The 14,924-nt window shown below is 43.8% G+C and overlaps 1 protein-coding gene across 1 annotated transcript; it reads left to right on the top strand.

Annotated features, from left to right (window-relative positions):
* The first annotated feature begins 1,104 nt into the window (after positions 1–1,104).
* Positions 1,105–14,013, top strand: RAC1 (Rac family small GTPase 1). The gene is made up of 6 exons (XM_064390654.1): positions 1,105–1,269; positions 7,287–7,358; positions 8,678–8,795; positions 12,485–12,547; positions 13,242–13,401; positions 13,570–14,013. Exons 1-6 carry the CDS (start codon positions 1,235–1,237, stop codon positions 13,698–13,700), a joined length of 579 nt encoding a protein of 192 aa, XP_064246724.1. The 5' UTR covers positions 1,105–1,234; the 3' UTR covers positions 13,701–14,013.
* Positions 14,014–14,924: the final 911 nt, after the last annotated feature.

The following is a 14,924-nucleotide window of genomic DNA, read 5'->3' as shown; positions in this document are numbered from 1 at the left end:
TACGAATGTTGCAAAAATAAGCCTTCAGGTTCACAGTGGTGGTTAGGATTTCCCTGTGATGGGAAATATCTGAGAATTATTTCTGCTCAATGAAAGAAAAATAAAAGGGAGTTACTGTCATGGAATGCTCTGTCCAGTGATGAAGATGCATTGTGTGCTATCAAAATAACTTAGAAATGTTCTGAAATTAAGAGGCGATCAAGTCACTGGAAAACCACCCCGATGGTGGTTTCATTCATCCTCACTTTGCAGGAGCAGTGTGTGCACGGGTCCTGTCCTCACACTTCTTCCAGGAACAGATGGCAACGCAAACAAAGGGAACAGTGCTTCTGTGCATCAGCCCAACCAGGACATGCTCGGGCAAGTAGAGCTATGGCAAGAACTAATTGTTGAAATTAAGATTCTTGGGATCATCAGATCTGCTCTGCTTGACTTCTGCTTCACTATTTAATGGAAATAAATGGTTTGCTTGAGGGAAAAAAGAAACCCAAAGCTCCCTGAGGCCTGACAGTGCCTGGGTTCTCCCATCCTGAGAAGGCTGGACATGCACTGATCTGATCTAAAACTTGCCAGCACCATTAATGTCACACACAGGAAAACCATAGGAGGGAGGATGGTGCGAAGATCCATGGGTTAAGGGAAACAATCTGGCTCTGCAGTGGTGGCACAGTGAGAGATGGTCCCGTGGCAGGTGCCTGGCTGGGGAAAGCGGGCACCTGCCCACGGCAGCAGAGGGGCAGCGTTGCGGTGACCTGAGTTACACGTGCTCGGTACGGGTGGGGGGAAACACACTGACGTGCTTCAAGAGATGCCAGGAATGATGGGTGCCAGGCGGGATAGACGGGACACACGGCAGTGTCAAAGGCAGCTCTGTGTTCGAGAGCGACTTGTTACACACGGCAGGGCTGCAGAGGGACGATGCCCAGCCCCCTGTCCCTGCGGGCTTGTGCCAGCAGAGCCAGCGCTGACATCCCCGCTCAGGAGGGCTCCCCAGGGCCGCAGCCCCGCTCCTCTCTGGGTCAGTAGCACAGCTCCGGCCCCGCTCCCGGCCGAGCCGAGGCACCGCCCGCGAGGCGGCCCCGGCGCGCCCGGCCGGATGTGAGCGCGGCGCCGCTTCCTGCGCCCGCAGTCCGCCCTCTCCCTCCCCGCCTTGGGTGGTGCCGCTGCCTCGTCCCTGCTCCAGGCTCAGGGCGGAGGCGGCCGCCGCTCCCTGCTCCGCTCAGCAGCCGCCCCGATGCAGGCCATCAAGTGTGTGGTGGTGGGCGACGGGTAAGTCCGAGGGTTCCTCGGCCGGGCGCGGCCCGCGCCGCTCCGCCGGCGCCGGGGGTGCCGGGCCGCGGGGCGGGAGCGGCGCCCGGGCCCCGCCGCGGGTGTGGGCGATCCCGGCGCGGGCGCGGCCCGGCCCGGCCGTCCTGAGGGAGCGGGGCTGGCCGGGGCCGGGGCCGGGCCGCGGCGGGCGGGCGGCCGGGGGCGGGTGGGTGGCGGCCGCGGCTTCCTGCCGCTGCTGCCGGGCGGGGAGGGGAGCGGGGCACGGCCGGGCCGGAGTGCGGGGCGTCCCCGGGCCGAGCCCGCATCGCCGCGGGGCCGGAGCTCCGGGCCGGGCTCGGTGGTGGCCGTGTTTCGCCCTGGTGCGGGCAGAAGCTCCGCGTGAAGGAGCGGGGTGTGCTGGGCAGGCCGGGCCGCGTCCCTGCACTGCCACTGCTTGCTGGTGCTCTTTCATCACCCCCGTGCCCTAAAATAATTACTGTGGTTTTAATTATATGGGAAAATTAATATTGGTTTGAAATACTTTTTTTGTGGAAGTAACAAACTTACTATCTTTTAAGATCTTGATTTTTGGCGTGTGACTTTTGCAGTAAAACTGAGTGAAATGGGCTCAACTCTAGGCAGATCATAAATGCTTTTGGGCAGAAACTGATTTTTTGCCTGTAGACATCTGGTCTTGTAAGGCTTCTGTCTAAAGGAGAATGATAGGCCCTTGAAATACAAATAGTTAATGTCTGTAAAGAGCTGTTACACCTACAGGATCTTAACATGGTGTTACTTGTATGTGAAACAAGTTGGGGGTGCTTCTTAGAATTGAGTTAACTCATAAGTTTAGCAGTTGGATTTCAGTGTGAGGAGTGCTGGAAGAGTTTGTGTTTGGTATTTTTGAATAATCTCCACAATACTCTTCTGCTCAGCTCAGAGGGATTCTCTCTCTTCCTGGATGTTAGAGCTCAGGGGAACATCCCAGCCCAGCTGGAAAACAAGACTTGTCTTACGCAGTTTGAGTTGTTTTTTTGGTTGTTTTTTTTTTTTTTTTTTTCCTTTTAGAAGAAACAAAAATCCTAGTGTAGACTGAGCATAACTGGTATCACAGCAAACTTCTGTAGATTACAGAGGAGTGAAGTGTAGCTAAATGGACTCAGTGGTCTGTAATCTCACATGGTGCCTTATTTTTGAAGTTACTTGTGTGTGTTTGGGTGGGGTTGTTGATTTGTTTTTAACAATGTAGAATCCCTAAAAAGGCAGCAAAGTATGGCTGGAAGATAAACCTTACAGCGTGCCAAATTTGTTTTGAATCACTGTGTAAGATTTGGGGCCATATGGACATGAAAGTCGTGTGTCAATAAATCATAGCAGTGTAATTTTTTGATGCCAGATAGGATAACTGTGGACTGCTCTTTTGCTTATATTGAATTTAAACCCAACAAAAATTGCTTTTCTAATACATGCATATATATATATATATATATATGGTTTTTTTCAGTTCATCTGAACTCTGTATTTATAATGCTTTAAATAAACGTGATGCATCATGTTTGGGTGGGGAAAAGCTTCAGTCTACTTCCTCCTCTAGAAGGGAGAACTCAGCACAAGCCAGCTGTTCAGTAATTCATTCAACAGAACAGTTCTTTGGGTCATTTGCTTTGTAAACCATCCTTCTTCCTGGCATTTCTGTAGTTCTCTGTCTTGGAAATGTAGGTGGTGTAGTTCTACCTGACTTTTGTACATATGTGTGAACAAAATAGTATTTTAATTTATTTTCCTTTCTCTTTAGTGAGAAACAAATCTTTTGTAAAGTTCTTTTGAGATACTGTTGCTCATTTTTGGTGGCTTTGTATCATTCTCTGTTCACCATTTTTAAAATGCATTTAATGATTTGTCTTTCTTTGTGCTGTTGCTGCTTCAAGAGCTCCAGCATTGCAGGTATTCTAGGAAACGTCTTGTTTGGCTTAGATAAAGCCAAAGTTTTAGTGTTCCTGTAAAACAATGCAGGTTAAAGATTTGCTTATGTAATATAAAACTTGGGTATTGTTGTACGTACCCTCCACAAAAATCTGCTAGGAACAAAAATAAACAGAGCTTTAGAAGTACCTGTGGTTATTTTTCTGATTTGTTAACGACTAGGCTGTTTCTCATGTGTAAGTCCCTTTTTGTTCTTGGAGTTTTGACCAGTGTAAGTTTGGACAACTAACTTGACTAGAAAAATGTGGCATGTGTGCTAGTTTGGGCTATCATATTTCCCCCCCCCTTTTTTTTTTATTTTGCCGTGGGGATTGTTTGGGGGAAAATAAATGCCAACTGTTGCTTTGAGCTGTCATGATAGAGTAGGAGGAATGTGCAGGACAGATGAAGAGCAGCCTCTGGAGTAACTGCAGGAGTTGCTGTTGACTGACACTTGAGAAAAAGCATTGGTGGAAGTTATTTTTAGCAGCTTTTGTTTTCACTCCAAAAAGGCAGCTGTTAAGTGGTACAAAATCTCCAGCGATGTTGTGTAATGTTAGGAGAAGTTCTGTGTTTGGGAGAAATTACCAATTACTAGATGCCACAGAAGTTGTTGCACTTCATGCTCTTTTGTCGTAGGCATTTTTTAATTGTGGAAATACTGTACGAGCAGTGATTTAGGAGTCCTAGAATTCTGCTTGATCTGAGGTCTCTGACTCCTAAAGCTGTGCTTTTTTGTGTGTGTATTTGCTTTGATGGCTCGGGGAGGGTGTGTGTGGGGTAATTGGCTTCTTACTGAGCATAGTGCAGTGTTTGTGTGAGACACTGAACACCTCAGATCCCTCCCGTGCCATCTGCAGAAAGTGCAGGGACTTGAGGTCTGGTAACTTGTGTTCCTGAAAAAGTTCTTTAAAAAGTAGTTGTTTTCTAAGTACTGAAGAGCATATTTGGGAGAGGGTGTGGCACAGTGAGTAATGGAGCTTATCTGAGAGCTGTATGTAGCTCAACTCCTGTAGCAGCAGTACTGAACTCTGGATCTGAGGGTGGTACCAGGGAAATCTCAGCTGCTCTTCAGTGTCTGAGCAGAGACCTGGGCTGCTGGGCATCGTGTCTGCCAGAGGGGAAGGTCATGTGCATCAGGGAAAGAAAGAAATGGCACAAGCAAAGCCTTTTATGAAGGTTACCACCTGTTTGCAGGTAAAACATGGCTCCAAGGAGCTCTGCTAACGTGGGGAAATTTCATAAAACTTGTTAGCATAAATAAAAAGAGGGTATGTTCTGTTCTTAGGAATTAATCCATATGTGGTTATACTTAAGTGATAATACATTGATTCCTGGGTGCTACTCAGAATCAAAAAGCGACTCAGGGCTGTCTTTTGTTAAGGTAGTTTTGTTAAGCATTTAAAGCTAGATTTCTGTAGGCCATGTTTTTAATGGCAGTCAAATGTTGCTAGTTTCATTTATGTAATAGTGGGTGGACAGAGCTGTGATTAAGTAGTTGCTAGAAATCTTATGACTAATCTTGGTGTTATTTTAGATTCCTAGTCTCAGCCTTTATGTACAAGGATTTAAACTTTGCCAAACAGTTAGAATTCTCTTTAGGGGAGTTGCTTTATTACAGAAATTAGTAGTCCAAAAAAGTTGATAAAGCACTTAGAGGATGTACTTTATAAAGGTAGGCATTAGTGTTTATTTTTAAGACCATAACGATCTGATTCGTGTGGCAGTGAGCCAGAAGGCAAGGAAAGCAGGAAACCTGGATGGAGTAAGTCTCAAATGGGGTTGTTGAACGTGTTTTTTCTTGTTTAAATGGCTCTGGCTGGTTGGTGCTGCAGAACACACTACAGGCACTTCTGAACTTGAATGAAATCTCTCATCACCTTGCCGTGCTGTTTTGATTAGCCAGAGCAGATTCAGGAGTTTGCCGGGTGGGCAGAGGAGCCTGGATGCACAGAATAGTTCTCGATCTGCTGCTGGAAATGTTAAGTTCAACAGTAATTTGTTGGAAGCTCAAATTACCTGTAATGATCTTACTGGAAGCTGGAGTGTCAGCCCAGACAGGTTCCAGAGGCATGAGAACGTGTTGTCTCTGTGCCTCAAGAGATTTCCCAAAGCATTTGGCTGTTGTCCTGCTGGGGATCCTGAAGGTTTTCCCACCTGTCCTTTGTGAGCTGGCCCAGCACAGCCGGCTGTGTGGTGCTGTGAGAGCAACTCAGCAGCACATCCAGACTGATCTAACTCATCAGCAGGCAGCTAAAATAGCAAGTTGTCCTTATGGGGGAGGAATAACTTTCCTTAACTCCTTGTTCTGGCTTGCTAGAGTGTTAGTTCAGGAGCTAAGATGGGATCTCCTCTTTGACAGCTGTTAAACAGGTAACTGGGTGGTGAACTGCTCCTCCATTGTCTCCCACACAACTTTTTTTTTAAGGGCAAATCCATCTACTTTTGAGCACAAGTGTATCTCAGACCTTTTACAACAAGGGAATGTTCAGAGATTGTGCTTAATGAGAACAGAATTAAATGACTCCTTTCATGATGCTATTATAGCTTGGTAAAGAGAGTGTGTGCTGAAAGGGAAAAAACCCTCAGACTGTGTGAGGAGCTGGTGTCTTAGAAGCAGGTGAGAAAACCAGGGTGGAAAACTGCAGGGAATGATCAGAGCTGCAGCAGATAGGGTGTTATGGTATTGGCTAAGAAACATAAGTCATATTACAATTAAAAATGGGTGTGTGGGACAAAATCCCAACTAATTTTGTCCACTGAAGTGTAGCTTGGGCATTTCAGGGGATGTCAGAAGCTGCTATCAAATACATTCTTGGGCTGATGCAGTGAAGAACTGCTTAAAGCTGAATGGAGAGACTTCAGTTAGGGATTGAGCCGTGACTTATGGATGTGACAGAGCTCAAATTCACTCGTGAAAGATTTAGTTCAGGAGGCTCACGAGTCAAACCTCGTACTAATGGCACGATTACGTGTAGGTGCAGCAAGGATTCAAAGTTACTGCTGACTGGCTTTGAGCAAATCGCTGTGGTGATAAAACATCTGCAAGACAATGCAGTTTTCCCTGCCCAGGAGCAGGCAGGGGGATCGGGCTGGGAGGCTGGCTGGCAGCATCCCTGGAATCTCTCACAGGGTCAAAGGATTATGCACTGCAAGTGGGAAGCCTGCTAGGGAACCAGTCTGCAGTGTCACACTCTTTGCAGATACTATTTTAAAAAGAGAAATAAGGCCCAATTTCAAGTTTTCCAACACTTGATTGAAACTGTAATAAAAATTGAATGCTGTCGTTAATCAAATGTTTGACTCCAGATAAGATGTGGGGAGGAGGGTAGAGAGGGAATGAGCTGGCTGCCAGAGTTTTGAAGGAATCCTGGAACAGAGCCTTGTCCTGCCCCCATTTGAGGCTCTTGTGAATTAGATCAGTAGGAAGAGGTTTGCTGTTCCAAGTTTTCCAGTCCTGGAATGTAATTTATCTTCAAATCAGTTAATGAAATGTTTGAGTAGTGGGTGAACGCATGTGGGGAGTCACTTTGTAATAGCAGTAAATAATATGAGAGTTATCATTTGTATTCATTCCTTAAATACTCCAAAGTAATGATGTGTTGAGAAATTATACTCTTCAAGCTTTCTTTAACTTCACTTATATGCAAGTATACAATTTTCTGGAAAAGATAAGAGTTTTGGAATTGTGTAAGGGTATCTGGAAATACTTCTCAGGGTTTTTTAATTTCAGAGAATTGGAAAAAGGCCATCTTTCTGAGTATTCAGTCAGGCGACTAGGAGATGTTAGTAGTCTAATTAATACATGTGGATTTGTTAGGGGTTTTTGTCACTAAAAATTAACAAAATGTGGTAATTTGTCACTTCACAAAATGGATGTTTATGCTAGGTGTGTTTTTATTGCCAGTAATTTTAAAGCTGCAGTGTGTCAGCTGTTTTTCTGCACTGTAGTGACTGGAGATGTTCAGTTGTCCTTAGGTGTCTGGATGTAATTAGTTTTCTTACCTCTACAAGGAATATAATTTCTTGTTATTCAAGATGAATGTGTTTTACATGTGAACTTTCTTTCTTTGCAGTGCTGTAGGTAAAACATGCCTACTCATCAGTTACACAACCAATGCATTTCCTGGAGAGTATATACCCACGGTGTAAGTACTTGTAAAATCCAAAGAACTCATTTCTGTCAGCTTCTCAGTGCCTGCTGCCATTCCAGATTCCTTAACTGAATTGTTTGATGTGGCTGCAAGGACCCCTCAGGTGTGTGAGGAGCACTTTGAGCTTTTACTGTGGCACAGTCACACCAGTGCTTGCTGATGGTCCCTCAGTTTTGGCTCTCTGGGCCTGGCTGATTAGGGACTAACATTTGCTAACATTTTACCAGATGTTGTTCTCTTCCAAAATAGTGTGTTTCTGTCTCTAATGTCATTCATAATGAGCAGTACCAAGGCTGAACAGCTTGTAAAACATTATATCATAGTCAGAAATAGTTGTCTTACATGGCTGGTGATTTTTTGTTTATTTGTTCTTTCCACTTTTTGTGCTACTGCCAATCCTGTGCTAAGCCAGCCACGGCTTTTTGGCTCCTCAGGCGAGACTGTGGAGACTCATTTATTCTGGTGCTTCCCTTTTTCTTTCAAATAAGGATTTGTCAGTATCAGTATTAATGCAGTTCTCTTTTCCAGGGCCTGTTGAGTGTGTTTTATACATATACAGCTTCTTTGCCCTTTTCAGATGTCTCTGTATTTTCCTCTGGCTGTGCTGCTCTCTGAAGTATTGATTAGTTTTTTTCAGACAACAAAATACATTCTAATAAGGTTTATAGAGGACTTTTGTTACCTGTCCAAGGCCTTGTTGCCTTAGTTACTGCTGTTTCCTTTTTTTTGGTCTTAAATTCGAGTTTTTGCATTATAGTGTCTTGTGTTCCCAGTGAATTTAGAACCTTTGCACCCACAGCAGTGATGAGGTAAAAACAATGCCTCCACTGGCCCCTGGTTATGAGCTTTGATATTTCATTGGAGGGGGTTTTGATTAGCAGGATTAATTAGCTTTTTTTTCTTACCTACTGTTGTCATTAAGGATTTCTTGGTTGTTGCTCCTGTATCTTCTGTTCTAAATCTCACACCGTGAGGCAGATTAACTTGCTGAATGTCCCACTAAGACTGGAAAGTGCTTGCTAAGTACATCACCTGCTTTCCTGTACTCGCTGGGATTAACACTTCCTTTGGAAGAGCCGTGGCAGATCACTTCTGCTCAGACTGGACCAAGTCTGTTGTGTATAATTTTTTATTCCATTACCCAATGTCACGCTTGTTATTTAAAGAACAATTTCACTGTCTCAGGGGAGCTGACGGATGCCGTGAAAATGTTCCCTTCCCCAGTTTTCACTGTTTTTCCCTCTGTGAGGGAAAAATCTTGGGTGCCTTATTTCACTGCAAGCTAATGCAGCTAACTCTCTCTTTATTTTTAGTTTTGACAACTACTCTGCCAATGTAATGGTTGATGGAAAGCCGGTGAACCTGGGTTTGTGGGACACAGCTGGTCAAGAGGACTATGACAGACTACGCCCGCTCTCCTACCCCCAAACAGTAAGAGCTGCAGGGTGAACCAAGAGCAGCCTCTACAGCCTTGTCTAGCATAAAGCATTTTTCTTTTTGAACATAAGGCAAACATTGTCACACCTGGAGTTGTATTTATTAGTAACAGTGACCCTCTTTAATTTCTTGTGCTGTAGCTGTATTTTATAGTCTCTGGGGTGTGTGCAATTGTAAAAAAGTTAAAATTTGCATGCTCTGTGTATTTGTGTGCACTGGTACTTGCCGGGTTTTGTGTAGTTGCAGCCTCAGAATTGTCTAGAATGCTTGATTTAAAATAAGAAAAACCACCCCGAAACTACCTCTAAAAATCTTGGTGAATAGTCCCATCAGCCAGTCCATTGATTTTAAGGTTAGCATGCCTGCCAAAGGCAGGGTTTGTTTTTGGTTTTAGGCGATGTTTGGCTGCAACCTGACACTGTCACTGCTAAGCACTTGATATTGTTTAGTCTGTGTGAAGATGTTCTACATGTGAAAGAGGCAGCACTGAATGAAGAGATTATTGGTATTGACAGAGGCTGTGGTGTCCCAGCTTTCCAATGTACTTGAGCCCGTGGGTATTGCATTGCTTGCTGTAGTTTGTGCTGTGACATCGATACAAATGAGCTTCTGTCTTCCTTGTGTGCAACTGGTTAAGTCCTGCCTGCATCCTGCATCTTTCCATGTTCAAGGAAAACACTGAAGTGATCTGCTTTCTTCTTTCCAGTGTGACTTCAGCTACAGTTAATCTTTGTAAAGGTGGTTTTGTAATCTGTTTAGAGCAGTGGCTTTTACCTGATGGAGCTGTGCTAGGGTAATTTGCAGGGTTTTTTTGGCACTGATTACTCTTGCTGTTGACTGTCAAATATATGTTAAATGCTGGTAATATAAAATGCAAAGTTGTTTCACTCTACAGCATAAGTGCTCTCTTGAATAATGTGAATCTTATTTAAGGAACTGTGGTGCTATTTTCAGTAATCTTTCCTTAATTCACTGCTCACTAACCTACAGTCATGAGGCTTCCCCGTCAGTTATAATACACAAAATTGATATGAACTTGCCAGTGTGGGCAACTATAGTTGAAATGTCAGAAATACCTGTCTATTTTACAAGGAGAGACAATGGGAAACTGGTTTTCTCTAATACTTAGATATTTATAGGATACCTGTGAGGTCAGTTTTGCCGAAAAGTAGAAGGTATGTTGAAGGATCTTTAGTAGGAACAGAATGTGTGTGACAAAGGGACAGAATGCACATACCTGTCTTCAGCCTGCCAAAGTAACTGTGGCTTTCTGGTAGGCTGCAAAGTAATTCCTTGTCTAAGCATCCTAGGGAAAAAGTCTTGTCTGTGCAAGGGTGTATAACTGTTCAGTACAGTTATATTTGGAGTACTTTCAGTTATTTGGATGGGTTTTTGCAGCGGAAAATGAAATGGGGCTGTAAGTCTCCAAGTTCTTGGGAAGAAGTCTTCAGATTTCAGACTTGTGCAGTATCAAAGATTCATCACCCCCACACAACTAAGAAAAAGCACTGAGGAAGAGAACAGTGGTGCTGACGAAACCTGACTTTTTTTAGGATCTGTGTTCAGCCTCTCTTCTCCTTCAATGTGCTATTTAAAACTCAGCCCTTGCATGTTCTCATGGCCCTCCTTTCCCCATTTGTGCACCTGAAGGATGTTTTGGGCAAGGTGAAAGCAGCAGGTGTTGGTTACTTGGGCAGTGTGTGCTGAGATCAGCCACCCAGCAGTTAACAGCTGGTAACTTCACAGTGAGGCATTAGTTTGTATCTCTTTCTCCTTATTCATATTTTTATTTTATTCCTTAAACTATACAGGAATTTAATATCTTCTTCTTAATGCTAATCTACTACTATTTTCAAATATTTGGGGAAGGTAAAAGTTGGGACAGAAAAGGTGGTCACATCTGTTTCCTCAGGAGACCAAACCAAAGGGAAATTTTTAGTCGGGTGCTTTTCAGGAGAGGTTTGATCTTGCAGGTTTCCCCGACAGTGCAGAACTGCTTTCTGGGGAAGGCTGCTGTCTGCTCTGGGTGCAGCTGGTTGTGCTGAATTACAGGGCAGCGTCTCTCTTAAGAAGAAAATCCTCCTTCAGAGTATCTGTGAGCAGAAATTGCTGACTGAAAACATTCTCCCTTAAACCCATTTGAGGAGTAACTTTATCTCCTCCTGTTATTAGGTTGGAGGAACCAATGGTAAGAATATATCTTCCAGTCTGACAGATCAACCTATTGCCGTATGTAAAACTTTAAATAAACTTCAGTTCCAAGTTCTGTCATCTTGTCTTGCCTATGATAGTGATAAATTGGCCCCTATTTTTTGAACAAATACTTTCCTTGGAACTATCAAATTGCTAGATCTGAGAACTCTGTTACCAAATTTGTATGAGTTGCTAAGATTAAATATTTTCTTGAAAACAAATAGCTTTTCCTACTAGTGTGCAAGACACCTGAGATCTTTCAGTAATTCCTTGTGGTTACACCAAATGTTTTAATCTCTGGAGCTAGTGGAGGAGAGAATCTCCTCAGGTGCAGCCCTTGAGTCCCTACAAACCAGCAGAATTGGAAAACAGAAGTAGTGGCCATAGTATCACATTATTTGATGTTGTTTCTTTCTTCTTCTGGGACGCTGCTACGGAAACTTGTTGGGTGATGCATGAACAACTGGGTTGCAAGTGCTTAGCAGTGAGATGTCAGTGCTGACCTAACAAAATGCCTTGAAATGCAGCACAATCAACTAACACTCTGCAATGCCTGATTCTGTAGCACCTTTGGTACCGGAATAAGTACGGATGCAGAGGTAGGTTGGGGAGAGTTGGGCTTGTTTGGGAGACACCTGCTGAGTTTTGGGTCATACAGCAAGTTTGCATCAGCACAGACAGAGGAAATGAGTGTTGGGGTTATTCTGAATGCCTGCAGACCTGGAGCGTGTCATCTGTGAAACCTGAATTGTATGCTGTGGTTACTATCAACACGTGCTCTGAAATGTTTTTATCTGCTCTTAGAATCTTTTGCCTTCAGTTGAAAAGCAAGATATGCAAGATCCCTAAAAAACACCCTTTTTTTCTGCTTTCTCATTATTTAGAAAGGGAGGAGCTTTGAGATTTTTAATGCCCTTTTCAATCCTCATTTGCTTATAGAGAAGTTCTAAATCTTTTTTTTACTGGCATTCAGTAGGAGTGAAGTTCTGTAAGAAGTTCAACAAGCTGCTTCTGATTTGGGTATGGAAGCAATAATTGTAGAAATTCTTGTCTAAATTTTTTTTTAAATTTCATACTGTTGAAATTGGCCTTTGCAATTTAAGACCACTTTAGAGTTGTGTATAAAAGTAGCACTTTGCAGCATCCCATTCTGATGAGGTCAGTGAAGAAGAAATGACATTTGGAGGAAAAATCCCTTGAAAGGCAGTATTGGTGTCCTAGTTGCTGGCTACTGCAATAGCTGATTATAAATTTAATTGCAATCTATTTGTTATTTTCTCCCCTTTCTCTCTGGCTGCTTGTAGCTGCCTGGGAATGGATTTCCCACTGGGAAAGCTGCCTCTGATTATCACGTGCAACTGTATTGCTGACCTTGCCTTTTGCAAGGGATAGAGCTGGCAGTGTCATGGAGATACTGTTGGTGTTGGCCTGTTCATGACACTCTGCAGTGGTTTCTCTGTTGGGCTGACCTCTGTCACCTTGTTTTGTAGGATGTCTTCTTAATCTGCTTTTCCCTCGTGAGCCCAGCTTCCTTTGAAAATGTCCGTGCTAAGGTAAGGATGAGCTGGTACTGTTTTATTTCTGAATGTTCATCACGCTGTTCACTGTACAGCAGAGCTTGGAAAATATTAGGTGCTTTTTTTAAATTGTTTTTCCCACAGGCCCCATGCAATGCAGTTTGGAAAAGCAGAAATCCATTTGCCTAACTTGTGAGTCATGGAAGTTCAGGGCACATGACACACTTCAGTACGAATTGTTCCTTGATGCATTGATAACAGTAATTTAAGTGTTCAGCCAGCAAGGTGCTGAGAGCACAAACAGGAGCTTTCCTTTTAGTACAGTTTGAAAAAAAGAGTTTTAAAACAAATGCATGTAAAAATTGGGTTGATAGCACTTGTTCCTTGCATCAGCCATCCTTCTGCACGTGCTCTGTGACTGAGGGAGTATTCCATGTCCTCAGACAGCTCAGCTGCACAAGGAGGTGTCTCCGTGGGCAAGGGGGGTCAGGGCATTTCTGGTGTGTGAGGAAAATACAGCCCTTAACGGGCTACATTTTAAATTGTATGGAAATAGCTCTTGGCTTCACTAACAGGGATGTCCCTCTTCTAATCCTGCCCTGATGGGATCTGGGTGCTCCCTCTGCTCCGATGGAAAGTGAAGGACTGGGAGCTTTCAGCTGTGATGCTCCAGGGCCTGCAGGGAACTCTGCCCCCACACGAGACCCCATTTTTAATTTGTCTTTTGCAGTGGTATCCCGAGGTGCGGCACCACTGTCCCAACACGCCCATCATCCTCGTGGGCACCAAACTCGACCTGCGGGATGACAAGGACACCATAGAGAAGCTGAAGGAGAAGAAGCTGACTCCCATCACCTACCCACAGGGCCTTGCCATGGCAAAAGAGATCGGTATGGCAGCAGCAGTGGGGTTATTGTGGGCTGGATCTGGGCCGTGTTTGTGGAAGACCTTGTACCTTAATTAAATGGAATGCCTGGCTTTTGCTGTGGAGCCAGCTGGGAGCAGAGCTGCTGGAGCTGTGCAGAGCTGCTCTGTAACTGTGTCTCTGCTTCCCCCAGGCGCAGTGAAATATCTCGAATGCTCAGCACTTACGCAGCGAGGCCTCAAGACAGTGTTTGATGAAGCCATCCGAGCAGTGCTGTGCCCCCCTCCTGTAAAGAAGAGGAAGAGAAAATGTCTGCTGCTGTAAACTCACCCTCCCCCAGCCCATCAGCCCTGTGCTTTGCTCAACAATGGAGCATTCACATGCCAATTTTTTCTGTTATAAATTAGTTCTCTTCCATCAATTCTTCAACCAATTGACAATTTCATGGTTTCATTTGTTTAAAGTATGACCCTTACCTTGCATCCTTCTAAGAGCAAACTCCTGAAAAGACACACCTATGTAAAGCCTTATTTTTAAAATCCTCTTCTTGCTCAATTAAATGTTGCCAAACTATCTGCTGAACTAAGTCGCATTGTTGTGCTACAAACACTAAGCACTAAACTGTTTTTTAAAGATTCTTGTTGAAAATGACTCTAATTTCTGGTAGGAAATGCAAAATCTCTTTCTAGTTTTTCACAGTAAGTAACAGTACCGGGGAATTAGCGGAACATTGCGCTCTAACGTGTTTTATTCTGAACTGTTTTCCCAGCACAGCCGTTGCCTCGTGGTGCAGCCAGCACCCATCTCTGGCAATGACTGACACGCCTGAGTCACAGTGTAAATGCTTTACCATTGGTAAGGGCTTGGTTGCAATCTAGTTCTTGCTGCTGTGATTGGAAAATTAACTATTCTTACTGAAATGTATCTAGTCCTTTTGACAGCGTTGTATTGTGATGAATAAATGAAATGTTGGGTTGGATCAGGAGATAGTGCCAGACAGTATTTTGACACTGTACAGCTGACTTACACTACACTGCCAGAGTAGCTCAGCAACCATTTTCCCAGAGGTGCAGTAGTGGAGAGAGGTTGGTGTTCATGGGTAAATTCCTTTGAATTTCAAGTAGGGCATTCATGTAGGTACAATTCTGAATCAGTCATTCCCACTTTTATGTAGTAAATGCTTTTCTTGTAGAATCTCTTCTTATTGAGCAATATAACTTGTATTTTAAAACTTTCTGATTGATAGAAGTTTGCTTTTTTTTCTTTTTTTTTTAGAGTAGAATGTTCAAGCATATCCTCATTTTCCTCTTATTTCTGACCCAGTAAGTTATGCTTTCTGAGGCGCTTTTAGTCTATTAACTAGGTGTAAAAATCATGTGAAGCAGCTTTACACATTTTAGTAATTTTTATATTTTAAACCTCTGTAACTGACAAACCTTTCAACCATCACTATTTGCAAGGTCCCCCACTGTAACATGACTAATGCAGCCAAGTGTTCTTTCTGTCACTCCATGTGCAGCATCGATTGCGTAACGGTAACTTGGGTCT

Source organism: Passer domesticus, chromosome 15 (assembly GCF_036417665.1).
Source record: "Passer domesticus isolate bPasDom1 chromosome 15, bPasDom1.hap1, whole genome shotgun sequence".
Taxonomy (NCBI): domain Eukaryota; kingdom Metazoa; phylum Chordata; class Aves; order Passeriformes; family Passeridae; genus Passer; species Passer domesticus.
This window is presented reverse-complemented; position numbering and strand designations above follow the sequence as displayed.

Coding starts and splice junctions, on each gene's coding strand:
- RAC1 (XM_064390654.1), top strand. CDS start 1,235: ATGCAGGCCATCAAGTGTGTGGTGGTGGGCGACGG. Junction 1,270..7,286: donor TGTGTGGTGGTGGGCGACGG/GTAAGTCCGAGG, acceptor CTTTCTTTGCAG/TGCTGTAGGTAAAACATGCC. Junction 7,359..8,677: donor GGAGAGTATATACCCACGGT/GTAAGTACTTGT, acceptor CTTTATTTTTAG/TTTTGACAACTACTCTGCCA.